Here is a 14,483-nt window from a genome sequence, read left to right on the forward strand (position 1 = left end):
TTTCAAGTAAATGCTTTTTTTCTTAGAACTTTTTCTAATTTTTGAGTTTTCCAAATCAGATTAACAGTAACACTTCAGTATAATCTTCAAATTTTCTGGATAAATCTGGTTTTCATGGCTTTTCAGCGAAAAATTATTACATTACATTAAATTAATTGCCCATTGTACCATCCCTTTATCCCTCATATAAGGGTATGTATAATTTAAAGGAATACATCTTAGTTGTGACAGGGATCTTAAAGGTTAAGACAATGGAAGATTAATTGATATTCATACCAAATGATACTCCTTCTTAGATTTAAATTATTGGTTGAAATGTTTTGACATTTCCAGTTTTAGACTAAAGTTCAATAAATGTACCCAAAGCATTTTATTCAACATTATATACACACATGGTTTTAAAACTTCGGGTACCAGTGTAATTTACAACCAAATGTCCCCTCCCTCCCTGAATTTTGAAGAAAATGAATATTAATTAAATCCTACTTTATGGTAGGTGACTGGATAGTTGATGGACGAACATTTGTCCTGCGGTACCCGGAATATAATCCAGGCAGGGCCTTTGTTCCAGCTGGCTGTTGTCTGAAAAAAAAATATGAATGGGAGAGACCGTTATTTTAGCCCGGTACATAGTTTACTTTATCATAAAACATGAAAATCTAAATGTAAGATCCAAGTAATAATATATCCATTCCATTTACCCATAAGGCAATGAAGTGTTTTGTGAGCTTGAACCTTCAGTAGTTAATCTAACCATTATTTTTAACCAACTGGTCAAGTCATTTTTAAATTCTGAAGAAAAAAATTAAGCATGTTAATTTAAAGGTTATTTATCAAAGAAAAGCGTTTCAATAATTATTGTCTGTTTGTCCGTCCGTACGTACGTAACATACATTTCCTAACCCTTAAATTATTTTTAAATAAATTTTAATATTTTAATCAGCGTTGCGGAGCCGTTTGATTTTGGTGCGGCTCCTGCTCCTAAAATCAAGAAAAACTCGACATATTTTTTTTCCTACGTCTATTTTTGACTTTGAAGGTTTTAAAAGTTCAATTTTTGATAAAAATGGACTTGAAAAACTTAAAAGGGGCATTTGCACATGACATAACAGAGTTACCAAATTATAATTTATAAAAAATAGCTTTGTTTATCTAGTCCGGAGCCCAAGCCGTTTTTCAACGAAAATTACGGCTCCGGCTCCAGCAACACTGATTTTAAGCATGGTATCTCTATGATGGAGTCCTAAAAATGTTGGTATATCTTCAAACAGAATACATGCACAAGTTTATTATAGATTTTTAAAACAATATTGGGATTGCCTTATTTAGGTGCCCTGCTATTAACCATCCTAATTGAACACTGTGAAAATATCAGTATATTAAACCTGCAAGATTGTTATTTCTCTGCTACTTATGGACATAATCAATAATTATTCTTGTTGACTCAAGATTTTGAACAAAATTAAACATGAATTAGAAATATATTTCTCCGCTACTTATGGACATAATCAATAATTATTCTTGTTGACTCAAGATTTTAAACAAAATTAAACATGAATTAGAAATAAATTAATAAAAATATTTGTGATACTTCCCAGCCAGGGAGGAAGGGAGGGGACATTGGACTGTAATTTTACTGGTACCCAAAGTTTTGTAACCATGTTATCAAATTTGTTGCTTGTTACATTTTGATTGGTAATTTCAAACTTTTCAAAGCCATTATTTCAATCTACAGAAACAGGTAATTTTGTTCCTCATCATTGGAGATGTATATTAATCTATCGTTCATTGTCTTATCCCCTGAGATCCCTGAATACTTCCTTAAAACTCGAGTACGCAAATAAAAGCAAAAATAAATACCTCAAAAATTTTCAATGAATGTTTCAAAATTTATTACAGCAAAGTAGATGATTTTATAATCTATGGTAGCGAAGCTACTCTATAATTAAATTAGTCTGTCAGTCCATCCGTAAGTCCATACTATGGAGGAAATTTTTTTCTTCCTATAATCTGTCTGTCAATCTGTCTGTCCATAATGCTATGGGAACATGAAATTTTCTCGGCTTCTTTTTAAGATATACTGCTCATTTTATGGTGAAGACATCCCATTCAAAAAGCATCCAGTAAACAATGTACTTGGTCTGCCATCAGTTGGTCATGCTATACAAGACAAAATAAATTTATTTTCTGGAGAGGTTTCGTGATTTTATTCTGTTTAATAGACACATATTTTCTCTCTTTTTTTTGACCACTAAAAATCTTCCCTTTTAAACACCTTTGTCCGTTTGTCCATCTATACATTCTTTGTGCTTTGATATTTATGGATTTTTAATTTCAAATTAGTATCGTATTATAGACAACATTTTGCGAATATTAAAAAAAATTAAGGATTAAACCAATTTTGTTACACCGAGAGGGGCTTAAGTCTTTGGATAACAAAACTGGTACTAATTTTATGATTCATATTTTGAAATTAGTGGAATATTGTCTATTATACAATGCTATACATGATTTTTTTAGTATGGCTTTGAACCGGTTCTAATCCAGCGGATATTAATTGGTTACGAAGCCATACTGGAAAGGCTTCTATTAATGGTGTTAGTACAGATTCCGACGGGGGGGGGGGGGAGCGCTTGACTGCAGACAAATTATTATGAAGCGAGTAGATAACTAAATATTATACTTTATCAGTTACTTTGAAAAATCTAGTACATTTTCTCTAACATATGAGTATATATTACTTCGCCCAAAAAACAGCAAATTTTTTTTCTGAATGGCTAAAGTTTGATGTTTTATGTTTTGACTGATAATAGTTAACCCATTAGTGATGAACCGGCTTTTAACGCCCGGTTCCAGAAAATGCCGAAAAAAACCGGTTCTCAGTTTTAGGATTGCATCATTCTCAGTATGAATCCCCCCTCTACTACCCTGGTTTTCATTTCCCCCTGGAGCAGGCAGATTTGCTTACTCCCGTTTGCCGGTATAGCTCAACAAAATTTGAAAACCAAGAAAAACAAGGTGATCTTAAAATACCCCTCCTAACTTTTTTGTTTATGAAGTAAAGTTAGTGATTTTTTTCGTGAAATTTAAAGTTTATTGGCAACTACATTCACTTGTGAATTCGTTTTATTCAAATTATTATTTTTTATATGATTTTTTTATCGTTTTTTTACGTTCTATATAGGCCCGGCTCGGCATATGGGGGGAAAGTCTGAAATTTTTATTACCCGGTTTTACTAATAGATCTTTTTTACAACAACAACAAAAACCGGGTTTATTAACCAAAAAGGGGTGGTACCTATAGCCAAAATCTTAAATGTGATATAAATTGTTTTGTTTGTTAGTTGTAGCTCTATCAATTACATGAGGTTATGTAGTTTTCAATTACGGATCGTATCGTAGTTTTAAAAAGTGTTCATCTCACTTTGGACGTTCAAAAATTACATTTTTAATTTTTTGGGCCAAATAACCGGGTATTTAGGTCGCAAACGGGCTTTAATGCCGGGGGAAAGCACCAAAAAACGCCAAAAACGGTTATTAATGCCGAAAGGTTGTTTTACTCGCGCCGAACCGGGTTTTATTGCAACTTTCCTGTGCACGCCACTAGAGCAAAACAAAAAAATTGGAATTCCGTTTTGACCATTATAAAGCTTCCCTGAGATTTTCAGCTCGATCGGCCCATAAAAGTGGCGCTCGGCACTAATGGGTTAAGATTCTTATATGAAAGTAGAAGGATGTTTTCTGTCTGTGTGTGTATGTCTGTCAGTACCAAAAGATCTCGCTATCTGCTGAACAGATATGGTTCTCCTTTACAATGTATATAAAATTTCCTAAACATTTTCATTTATTTTTTTTTTAAAACTAAAATTGAAAATTGGCATATTTCATACCATATATTATAACAAATAATTTTTATGATTCAGAGCTAGTAATGACAATAGGACATCCCTATTATTATAGAAGATAGAAAGACAGACTGACATACAGACAGACACAAACACTTATAGAGTAGCTTTTCAATTAAAATAATAAATAATTGGTAAATTATATCTTCCTTATTTGGAATAGTACCATTTTTTCAACAAATCACTGCGAATAGTTTAATAGACAATATACTGACCTATCCTAGTTATAGAGTAACTGCGCTACTAATAATTCTATTAATGTTAATAGTAAGAATAAATGTGCTATTCTTTGGATAAAAAATTAGTTGTCTAATGGGAGCACTAAAAATGGAATAAAAATGCTGATGTCGACAATTTTTTGCATTTTCTAAATCTCTCTTTTATAGTTGAAACGTTGAACATATTTTTGTTCTCTTTTAATAAACTAGCGTCGACGCCCCTACCTATCTAGTGGCTCTGTATTATAATAGCTTAAAACAATCTCAAGACTTAAATCTGCCTAAAGCGATCAAGGGATCTATGTAAAGCATCCCTAAAATGGAGAACTCAATCGGTTCAGTAGTTATCAAAATAATAAGCTATAGACAAAAAAACTTACTGCTTTATTATACACTAGTGGCTTCGCCCTTAGCCTCTAGGGGCTTTGCCCCAAGAGGTATAATTACATCTTCTATTACTTACCCAGCAGAACGGATCACAAATTTTTGCACCTACCCAGCAGGAAAACATTTTGCAATTAAATTCGCAAAATTCGTAAAATTCGTAAATTTCGTAAAATTCGTAAAATTCATAAAATTCATAAAATTTGTAAAAAAAAAAAAAAAAAAAAAAAAAAAATGGGGGGGGGGATTTTTTTGTTTTTGGGGGGGTTGGGGGTGTCCCACCCCCCAAGAAAATAGCTTAAAACCACCGCAGGACCAATAGGTATATACCCTGAAGAGTAGAATCCAATCGGTTCAGTGGTTACCGAGATCTTAAGGGACAGACGGACAGACGGACAGACATCAAGCTACTTTGTATTATAGATAGTAGGATAAAAGGACAATCAAATGAGTGAAGGGGTAGGGTAAAAAAGGGAAGAGTGGGGGGTGTGAAAGGAAAAAAGGAGGGGGGAGGGAGAAGTTAGTGTTTGTTAAGCAGAAATCTACAGGGATAAGACAATGGCCGATAAATTGATGTACATTTCAATAAGAATATTCAAAATTATCTTAGATTATTAGATTGCAATTAAATGTTAAAACGTTTGGACACTCAACTAAATGAGCCAACCAATAAAAAAAAGTCCCCAAAGTTGTTATGCCAACATGAAAGAAAACTTTGTGAATTAGTTTAATGACAGCCTAATGTTCTTATTATTACATACAGACCAACAGCCACAAACACATATATGTAGACAAATGTTCCTGGGAGGGAGGGGACATTTGGCTATTTATTACACTAGTCCCCAAAGTCTTATAATAACATTTTCTTAAAAACCTTTTATTGAATTTTGATAAGTTGGTTCATTGAGTTCCTTGTTCAAACATTTAAACCACTAATTTTTATCTACAGAAGATGTGTCTTTATGTATCATCATTGGAGATGTACATCAATTTATCTGCCATTGTCTTATCCCTTTAGATCCTTGCAATTATGATCATAAGTAGTCGACATAAACCTATACCCAGGTTCTACGAAATACCAGAAAAAAAAATCGTTTTACCAGAAAAGTGGTAAAGCTGGTCAACCTGGTAAAATATACCAGTTTCGTGGTAAATTTTACCAGCAAAAATTTTAGCCAAAAAATTAGTCAAATTTTACCATTTTTTTTGTAAAATTTGACGAAACAAAAAAACCCGTTTTTGGTGTTTTAAATAAAAAACAGCTCTTCATAATCAGTTGTAGTACTTTAAAATAATGACTTCTATACAATGAAGCCTAAATTTAATTTTTTTTTTTTTTTTTAATTTTACCACTTTTGGAAGTTTTACCAAAAATGTGGTCAATTTTACAACTCTATTTTTCAGGTTAAGTCCGAATTTTCGGACTTAGACAAAAAAACGCAATTTGGTCAATTTTTACCAAAAAATTGGTAAAATTTGACAAGGTATTTTTTTAGGCTAAGTCCAGATTTTTGGACTTTGCCAAAAAAAATGAACTTGGTAAAATTTGACCAACTTTTTGGTAAAAATTGACAAGGTAAATTTTTAGGCTAAGTCCAAATTTTTGGACTTTGCCAAAAAAAAAAACTTTGTAAAATTTGACCAACTTTTTGGTAAAAATTGACAAGGTAAATTTTTAGGCTAAGTCCAGATTTTTGGACTTTGCCAAAAAAAAAAACTTGGTAAAATTTGACCAACTTTTTGGTAAAAATTGACAAGGTAAATTTTTAGGCTAAGTCCAAATTTTTGGACTTTAACAAAAAAAAAAACTTGGTAAAATTTGACCAACTTTTTGGTAAAAATTTTTACTTTTTATTGAATTTTTTCGCATAAAAGAAGCTAACTTTTTTTTAAAACCTTGAAAATTATTTCATCATTTCTTTTAAAACATCCTCCCGCATCATCAAAAATATATCAAATTTAATATTTACTTATTTGAGCTAGCTTCATACGAATTAAAATTAAAAGAAAAAAAATCCAGGGTGTGTTTACGCAGATGTGCCGTGTGCATTTGAATTTATCGACTTTTCATCTTTAATATAAATATAAGCTTTCGTATATTCCCCTGAATGTTTCTAAAAGAAAGACAGAGATTTCGAATTATAGAGTAATTAATTTCGCTACAAAACTTATTTTTTAAGTTTTGAAATTTATGGCACCTCTGTGCGCGCATGCGCACTATGGATAAGCTTATGATTATTTGAATATAGAGTGCCAAAAATAATTATTAGTTTTGATTCAATTTAATCAAATATTTTGAATCAAGAAGTAAATTACTACTCAATTTTCTCTAAATATTTAAATTTGTAGAATTTACAAGGAAGATTTTTTTTAAGCAAGATGTTTAAAAATGTGGCAAAATTGTGGAACAACAATGTTTCATGATTTCTATATTTATGTTGTCTTTGCCAACCGGAAATACCACCGAGATGGGTTTTTAAAAGATGAATGCCACATTTTTTCGGCGTTTTTTAGACATTGATTGATTGAACGTTGACGATAGAATTTCAAACAGAGTATATAACATAAAAATACTGAATTTTAAATTATTTTTTTAGCAATTTTTCTAATGTCTAACACAGCTCTAAAAAGATGCATTAATTAATATGCAGCAAAAATGGATTGAAGATAATCTTTTTTTTTCTATGAAGGCCGTACCATCAAAAGCGAAATAATTAAATAAATCATTGTATACTCTTTTAGATTTCGCGAATGTCGCGCTTGTTATTCATAGCTTAAAAAATGTCGAAAAAACGCGGCAATATCTTTTAAGAACCCGGCCGGAAATAGATTCTTATATGGATCATATATGGTTAACAACTATATATATATTTAAATATTTTTTTTAATATTGAATGCACTATATTTTTTTATATTCTATCGAATATATATTTTATATGTCATTACAAAACTATATTACATTTAATATTAACATTAAAAAAAAAAAACATCAATTTAAACTTTCGTAACCCTGTATTGGCTTCAGAAGAACAGTTCTACAGAAACCACGGTACACGTTTGAGCTAACCAGCATTGCTCTGCCTAGGCTTTAATTAGAAAGGCCAGGGTATTATTAGTGGTTGAAAAGTTTGTACATTATTATTACAGGTATTGTGTCTTTAAAGGGACTGTGAACGTAAATTTTTCTCATCTTAACATTATCTTATTCATAATATCTCACAGATAGAGCAAAACGCGCTTTTGTTTGCTTAAAAAACGGCTTTTTCCGACGATTTTTATAAGGTACAGGGAAAGGAAGAAATTTTTCGTATTATATAAAATGTCCATTAAATTGTTTTTTTGGTATTATCCTCTTAGAAATTTTTTTTTCAATATTGAAAAATTTGAAAACAAAGAGTTTCCAGTATGGCTTTGAAACCGATAAATATCCCCTGGATTAAAAATGGTTCTGGGCCATACTGAAAAATTACGTATTACAGACAATTTTCTATGAACAATAGTCTAGAAATTATATTATCAATACCAGCTTTGTTAGGCCAGTCCTTTGGCCCCTCGGGGCTAACAAAATTGCTATTGATCTGAAAATTTCTCATTTTACCAGTCGCGGAAAGCTGTCTATAATACGACGCGATAAATAAAATCAGAGACAAAAATACCATTTTTAGATAAAAAGTATACTTTATACCTACCTACACACTTAAATAAAAATAGCCTATTTATATTTAATTTGTTCTTAGATCTTTAGTTAATAGTTATCTATGCTTATCAGGGAGGACACCCTTGGAGGAAGGTTGACCCAGACCATCTTCCAGACCCTCATTGTCACATGGATCAAGGCTAATCTCTATGTTGTTGTGTCCTGTGAACTTTGGGATCAGTTTCTAGAGGTAATGTTAGCTATACTATAATTAAGATAACCTGCAGAAATAGATATTTTATTACTTGGATGTTACACTAGATTTTTATTTTCTCTAATAAAGTAAAACTCCCAGTGGGCTAAAATGACGATAACCCTAATTCGCCCCCTTTACTCCATTCCGTCCCGTCCTACTGGATAAACAAACTGACCATTGAATGAGTTTCATGTTAGCAACCTAAATTGACTTCAATTTTTCCACTGTCATCAATATCCACGTATATTCTATATCCATTCCATAATGTTTTATTTGTTCTACAGTACAGGAATCAGATCTATTTGCCAATCGTCCTAAAGACAACCAATGGTTGATTGTACGTCAAGCTTTTAATTTTAAGAGGGATAAAATGAGGGATTTCAAAGGTTTGAGGTTGGTAATCTAATATATTTTTTTTTAATTTTGAAGGGAAACAAATAAGGGGTTTTACGGGTTGAGTGGAGTTAACACCCTTTAAGCCCCACCCTTTAAAATCTGTATCAAGAATTAAAAATGAAGTTTGGGGACGAATTTTTGCTTCATTAATTTAGATGAATTATTTTTCCACCAACTTTTCTACTTGTCAAAATAAGTTCGTTTGTTTTAGGTTTTGAGTGGACTAACTTTATGGGAAGAATTAATCCGGGAGTGGTTTAAGACTATGGAAACCCTTACCAGAGTGTTAGCTAGACAGGTATATTATTTTTTTAATGTTTTTTCCATTAAAGTTTATAAAAATAATCGATATATTATTACTGGGATGTTGTACCACATTTTCATTTACTCTGATAAGGAGATGCTCACAGCTGGCTAAAATAAAGATACCCCCCTTCTTTAAACCCAATCCTTACCCTACTACTGGTTGAACAAACTGACCAATAAACGAATTTCATGTTAGCAAGCTAAAATAACGACAATTTTTTCCCCCTGTCGTAATATCCACGTATATTCTACATTCATTAGAGTAGGTGGTATTATCCTTGCCTGCCTAGCCGCAGCGCTCGGCTCCCTAGCCTAAAACCTAACCTAACCTAAAATACTTGTTCGTCGGTAGTCGGGGGGGGGGGGGGGGGGGGGTACAAAATTGAAAAAAATTGAAAAAAAAATTATAATTATAAAGATGTAATTTTGTTAATAATCATTAATGATGTGGATCAATTTATCGGGGATTGCCTTATCCCTTAAAATCCTTGAAGTTTTACCAACAAAATTCCGTTTGTCCCACTGTCTTATTTGAGAGCTTTACTCTCATAAACGTTATCATTGTTATTTTGTGGAAGGGAATTATGTTTTTTGTAAACGCGAAGCTTTTCTATAATTAGTGTTGGATGGCCGGTCTGTATGGACGAAACTCATAGCTATTATCATTAATTCAAGCATGTAGGAATTGTCCTATCTATTTCAAACTTGTTACCTACTGATTATTTTGGTCTAGCTAAAAAGTATAAGGTTTCTACTTTTGTCGTATTTTTTTAGTTTCATACCTATAGTTTTTGATTATAACAAATTCTTTTATTTAGATTGTAAAGAAACAAGACCTCAGATCAGCATTTGAAACATAGGGGGCAGTTGAAGAAGTAAGTTACAGAAAAGTTTCGCAGCTTATATTTATCTTTGTAGATCTGTATAATAATACAAACAATATTTTGGTTTCTTTACAACAAAATGGCTGGGTGTTGCCACCCCCTTAAAAGTCAAGGCTTGCCTTCACCTTTTCATTACTTGAATTTTTTGTTTGAAACTTTCACTACTGCTTTTAGTTAGGTTTAGGGAGATCAAGAAGGGTTTAGAATATTCCACAAGGGTAGGAGGTATTTTTAAGTTATAGGGAATTGTTTTGATTTATTTTTACCTTATTGTTATTAAACAAACTTCAGGTCTTGAAGTTATTTTTACTTCACTTTATTTTTTAAGGAAATGAACGGTACATTATATGCCGGTGAACGGCTGAGAGTGGAAATATCCCGGGGACGAGGCAGGGGACGTGGAGGCGGAGGTGATAGGGGGCGCAGTTCTTACAGAGGTAGAGGCCGGGGTGGGGGCGGGGATAGGTATGAAAGACGCAGCCCCCCACATTACTCTAGGAAAGTTTTTGTTTTAAAAAGTAAAAGTTAGAAAATCTTTAGGTAGGCCTATTTATTAAATGTAACGTTTAAAAGCAATGCATTTTTTGTAATTTCGCCATGGACTGACGTACAGTTTTGTTATAAAGTTGCTGCGCTAATAAAACAGCAGTACCTAAGATAAAAAAATTTAAAATTAATCTTCCAAAATACTTACTAAAAATCATCGAATTTTTTTTTTTCAAAATGAAAACATTTAAAAATAACAGAGGTGGCTCTAGAGGAAGGGGAGGTGATAAGGGTGGCTTTAGAGGCAGAGACCGTGGAGGGGACAGGGGTGGTTTCAGAGGACGTGGTGGCAGAGGGGGTGGTAGATCCCCTCCACCAAGGTAAAATTTTAAATTTTAAGATTAGTTTAGATATTGCTAGCGGCTGCGGCCCTAGCATTTAGGGGCTCTGTATTAAAAAGGATAGATAGGGGACAGAAATATAGTCTAAAACCATTCCGTGTCATATGAGAAGCTTTCCTACCTATAAAGGAGAACTCAATCGGTTTAGTAGTTATCGAAATCTTAAGCTAAAGACAAAGAACCTTTTTACTTTAAACAATTTAGTATATAAACAAAATATATTAGTGTAATTTCCAAATTTGCTAACTTTAAATGCCTACCATCTCTTTTATTGCTTTATTAAAGATTTTCTTATCCCTTTATATCTCTGACATTATACTGTTAGGTATTAGTTTTAGATGGACATTACAAGAATTGATTGATTAAAATAATCCTTAAATAAAAGTAACAGGATGTTTGTTTGTCTTCGTTTGTAGCGAAATATCTAGCGTACGTACACGTCTCTCCTCTACATTGAAGCTTATTGTATGTCTCGGAAAGGTTTTAATTTATACATGGATTTTTTTATAGGCCTAAGAAAAATTACCCCAAAAATTTTATTTTTTAAAAACTTTGAAAAATTAAAATTCAAGGTAGTGGGTCGGCTCTTTCCCAGCCCCCCCCCCCCCCCCCCTCCCCACACCTTTCACATTGCAAAAAAAATGGGTGTTGTTTTTTGCTTAATGGTGTGATTGATAATTTAAATTGAAACTTGGAAGAATCTACCTATTAAGATTTAAAATAACTCTTATATGCATCATCCTATTATATAAAGCAGTAAGACTTTTTTTCTAAATAACTACTGATCCGATTGGGTTCTCTATTTTAGGTAGGCATCACATAGGTCCTGAGTTGGTTTTATTCTATTTTCTGATCATATTTAAGCCTTAAGATGGATTTTTTTTACTTTTTCTATTGAAACTAAAATAAAAAAATGTTGGGATCTATTTCAACTCACCACTAACTCAAGTGCCCCTAGAGGCCTCTAGGGGCTTAGTTACTATTGACCATACACTGTATTATCTTAGGTTGCGGCGGAAACCGGCTCCGATGCTGTACATCCTGGCTATGGATTTCTCTCCGAGAATGTCGAGTTTGCTAATCTTTGCCAGGTAAATGCAGGGAGGGAGGGGACAATGGGCTGTTAACTACACGTGTCCCCAAACTTTTATAATAACGTATTCTTATTCGTTGGCTTAACAACTTTGGGGATTAAGTGATCCCTGATTGGTTGGTACATTAAGTTGAGTGTCCAAACGTATCAACCACAAAAGGTAATCTATGTAAGGGGTAATTTTGTGTATCATCAATGGGGTTGTACATGTACAGTACATCAATTTGTCGACCATTGTCTTATCCCTTAAGATTCTTGGGTAAATGGATATATTATTACCTGGATGTTACACCAGTTTTTCATGTACTCTAATAAAGCGGTACTCACAGCGGGCTAAAATAAAGATACACCCTTATTCCTCCCTTACAACACCCCCTTACCTCCTTCTGGGTAAACGATCTGACCAATATATGAAGTCCATGTTAGGAACCTAAATTCATGACAACAAATTTCCATGATATGTCATTAATAATATCCACGTGTATTTTATATCCCTGGACAGGTAATATTTTCCATTTGACTGCAGGGAGGGAGTGGATATTAGACTGGAAGTTATACTGGTACCCAAAGTTTTATAAACACGTTAGCTCACAACTTTAAATCTTGATTGGTTCATTCAAACTAGCAGTGTCTGAACTAATCTAAGGTGTTGTTTTGTTCAATATATTTGGGGATTTATATATGTATATTTCGTTCATTATCTTGTCCACGGTCATTAGTGTGAGGAATGGGGTTGACAACACACCCCTTAAAATTAAAATTATGTAGATTCCCCCCCCCCCCGTTTTTTAAAAACCTCTAAGATTACATCCCTTCCCGTAAAAACCCTGTGCACGCCACTGTACTGCTTACGTTTTTTTCTGGTTAATTTCAAGAATGTAATATTATATTAATAAGAATGATACCTACCTTTTAATTTAAATTTTTTTTTTATCAGGAGAAAGGAGTTATATTTGTTGGTCCACCGTCCACTGCCATTAGAGATATGGGTATCAAGTCTACATCTAAGGTAAATGATAGAGTAGCTACTCAGGAACTTATTTTGGTTGATTTCAAGTAGAAAAAAATAACACTCTATACTATACCGGAGTAACAGGATGTCTGTTCATTTGTCCTGTACGATCTCAATCTTCTGGTCTTCCATAATTTTCAGGGAATGTTTATGCTGTTTTTTTGGCGGGGGGGGGGGGTATGACACCGCTTCTTGGAAAAATGACCTCGAATATTTTCATTGGTAAAAACCCTCCAACCATCCTCTTTTAAGACGAAACACAAGTAGGCTCTAGGAAAAGCAACTGTGTATTTAAAAGAAGTCTGTCGTTACAATTTTTCTAATATTTAACCTGTTTTTTAGATGATCATGGAAGCCGCTAACGTACCTGTAATCCACGGTTACCACGGAGAGGACCAGAGCCTGGACACCTTGAAGGCGGAGGCAGACAAGATCGGGTTCCCTGTTATGATGCCGAGTAGTATGGACACAGCATGTTCTTGTTAGCCAGGGATGTTGTTACTGCTTATGTTTTCCAGGTAAGCTTTCCCTTTATTTTTTCTCGTTCTGCGTTTTCAAAGATGTTTAGTTAGATAAGTTTGCTGATTTTTTTGCCACGTGTCAAGATGCCTGTAGGAAATGAATGAGGGGGGAGAGGGGGAGTCGAACCTACACACTTTTATTTTTGCTTTCAAAAGAAAAAATTTAGGTGTGAGAGTAAGGGGGGGGGGGAAGTTCTGACACATTTGCTAAACAGCGAGTATAGGCTTTATCTTTGGGACGGACGGACGGACGGACGGACGGACAGACGGACGGACAGACATCGTTCTACTTTGTATTATAGATTAGATATTTAGTAGGGAGGGATGGGACATTGGGCTGTAAATTACACTAGCCCCCAAAGTTTTCAAATAACATTTTCTTATTCTTTGGCCTAACAACCTTGGGTACTTTTATTGATTTTTTATTGGTTGGTTCATTAAGTTGAGTGTCCTAACATTTCAATCACTTATTGTAATCTACAGAAGGGGTAACGATGTGTATCATCATTAGAGATGAACATCAATTTATCAGCCATTGTCTTATCCCTTTATATCCCTGTAATTATCTAATTAACTAATGAGCAATTTTATTCCAGGTTGAATATCAGTGATACCGAGGTCGAATGGGGCCGGTGCCCAGCAAATCCAGGAGGTTGCGCAACAGTTTTCGCGGCCAGAGCAGTAGAATCAAGAAAAATATGTTTAAGTGTTGTTTCAATCAATAAAGATAATAATGAAAACAATTTTTTTTTTATTTTTGCGTTTTGTGTACAAGCGAGGTTTTTCTATAATTAAGGTCGTTTTTTACCACTTTCTCGTGATTTTTACCACCCGTTTTTACCACAATTATTGGTAAATTTTTACCATATTTACCCTATTTCTGGTAAAATTTTACCAGTTTAGGGCAAAAATATTACCAGGTGTTGAACAGTTTTACCACTTTTTCGGTAAAATCTACCAGAAATTTGCGGTAAATTTTACCAA

General features: G+C 33.4%; 1 protein-coding gene across 1 annotated transcript; it reads left to right on the plus strand.

Moving 5' to 3' along the window:
- Positions 1 to 9,011: 9,011 nt before the first annotated feature.
- Positions 9,012 to 14,239, plus strand: LOC145332294 (uncharacterized). Its single transcript, XM_080177255.1, has 8 exons — positions 9,012 to 9,094; positions 9,921 to 9,977; positions 10,315 to 10,482; positions 10,731 to 10,852; positions 11,881 to 11,964; positions 12,904 to 12,975; positions 13,321 to 13,496; positions 14,096 to 14,239. Exons 3-7 carry the CDS (start codon positions 10,318 to 10,320, stop codon positions 13,322 to 13,324), a joined length of 447 nt encoding a protein of 148 aa, XP_080033381.1. The 5' UTR covers positions 9,012 to 9,094; positions 9,921 to 9,977; positions 10,315 to 10,317; the 3' UTR covers positions 13,325 to 13,496; positions 14,096 to 14,239.
- Positions 14,240 to 14,483: the final 244 nt, after the last annotated feature.

Source organism: Acartia tonsa, chromosome 11 (assembly GCF_053477335.1).
Source record: "Acartia tonsa isolate MP-2025a chromosome 11, ASM5347733v1, whole genome shotgun sequence".
Lineage (NCBI taxonomy): Eukaryota > Metazoa > Arthropoda > Copepoda > Calanoida > Acartiidae > Acartia > Acartia tonsa.

What these genes read in the sequence shown, in the direction of transcription:
- LOC145332294 (XM_080177255.1), top strand. Translation starts at nt 10,318, where the DNA reads ATGAACGGTACATTATATGCCGGTGAACGGCTGAGAGTGGAAATATCC. An exon ending in GCAGCCCCCCACATTACTCT is followed by an intron (nt 10,483 to 10,730) that starts AGGAAAGTTTTT and finishes TTTAAAAATAAC; the next exon opens with AGAGGTGGCTCTAGAGGAAG. An exon ending in GGTAGATCCCCTCCACCAAG is followed by an intron (nt 10,853 to 11,880) that starts GTAAAATTTTAA and finishes GTATTATCTTAG; the next exon opens with GTTGCGGCGGAAACCGGCTC.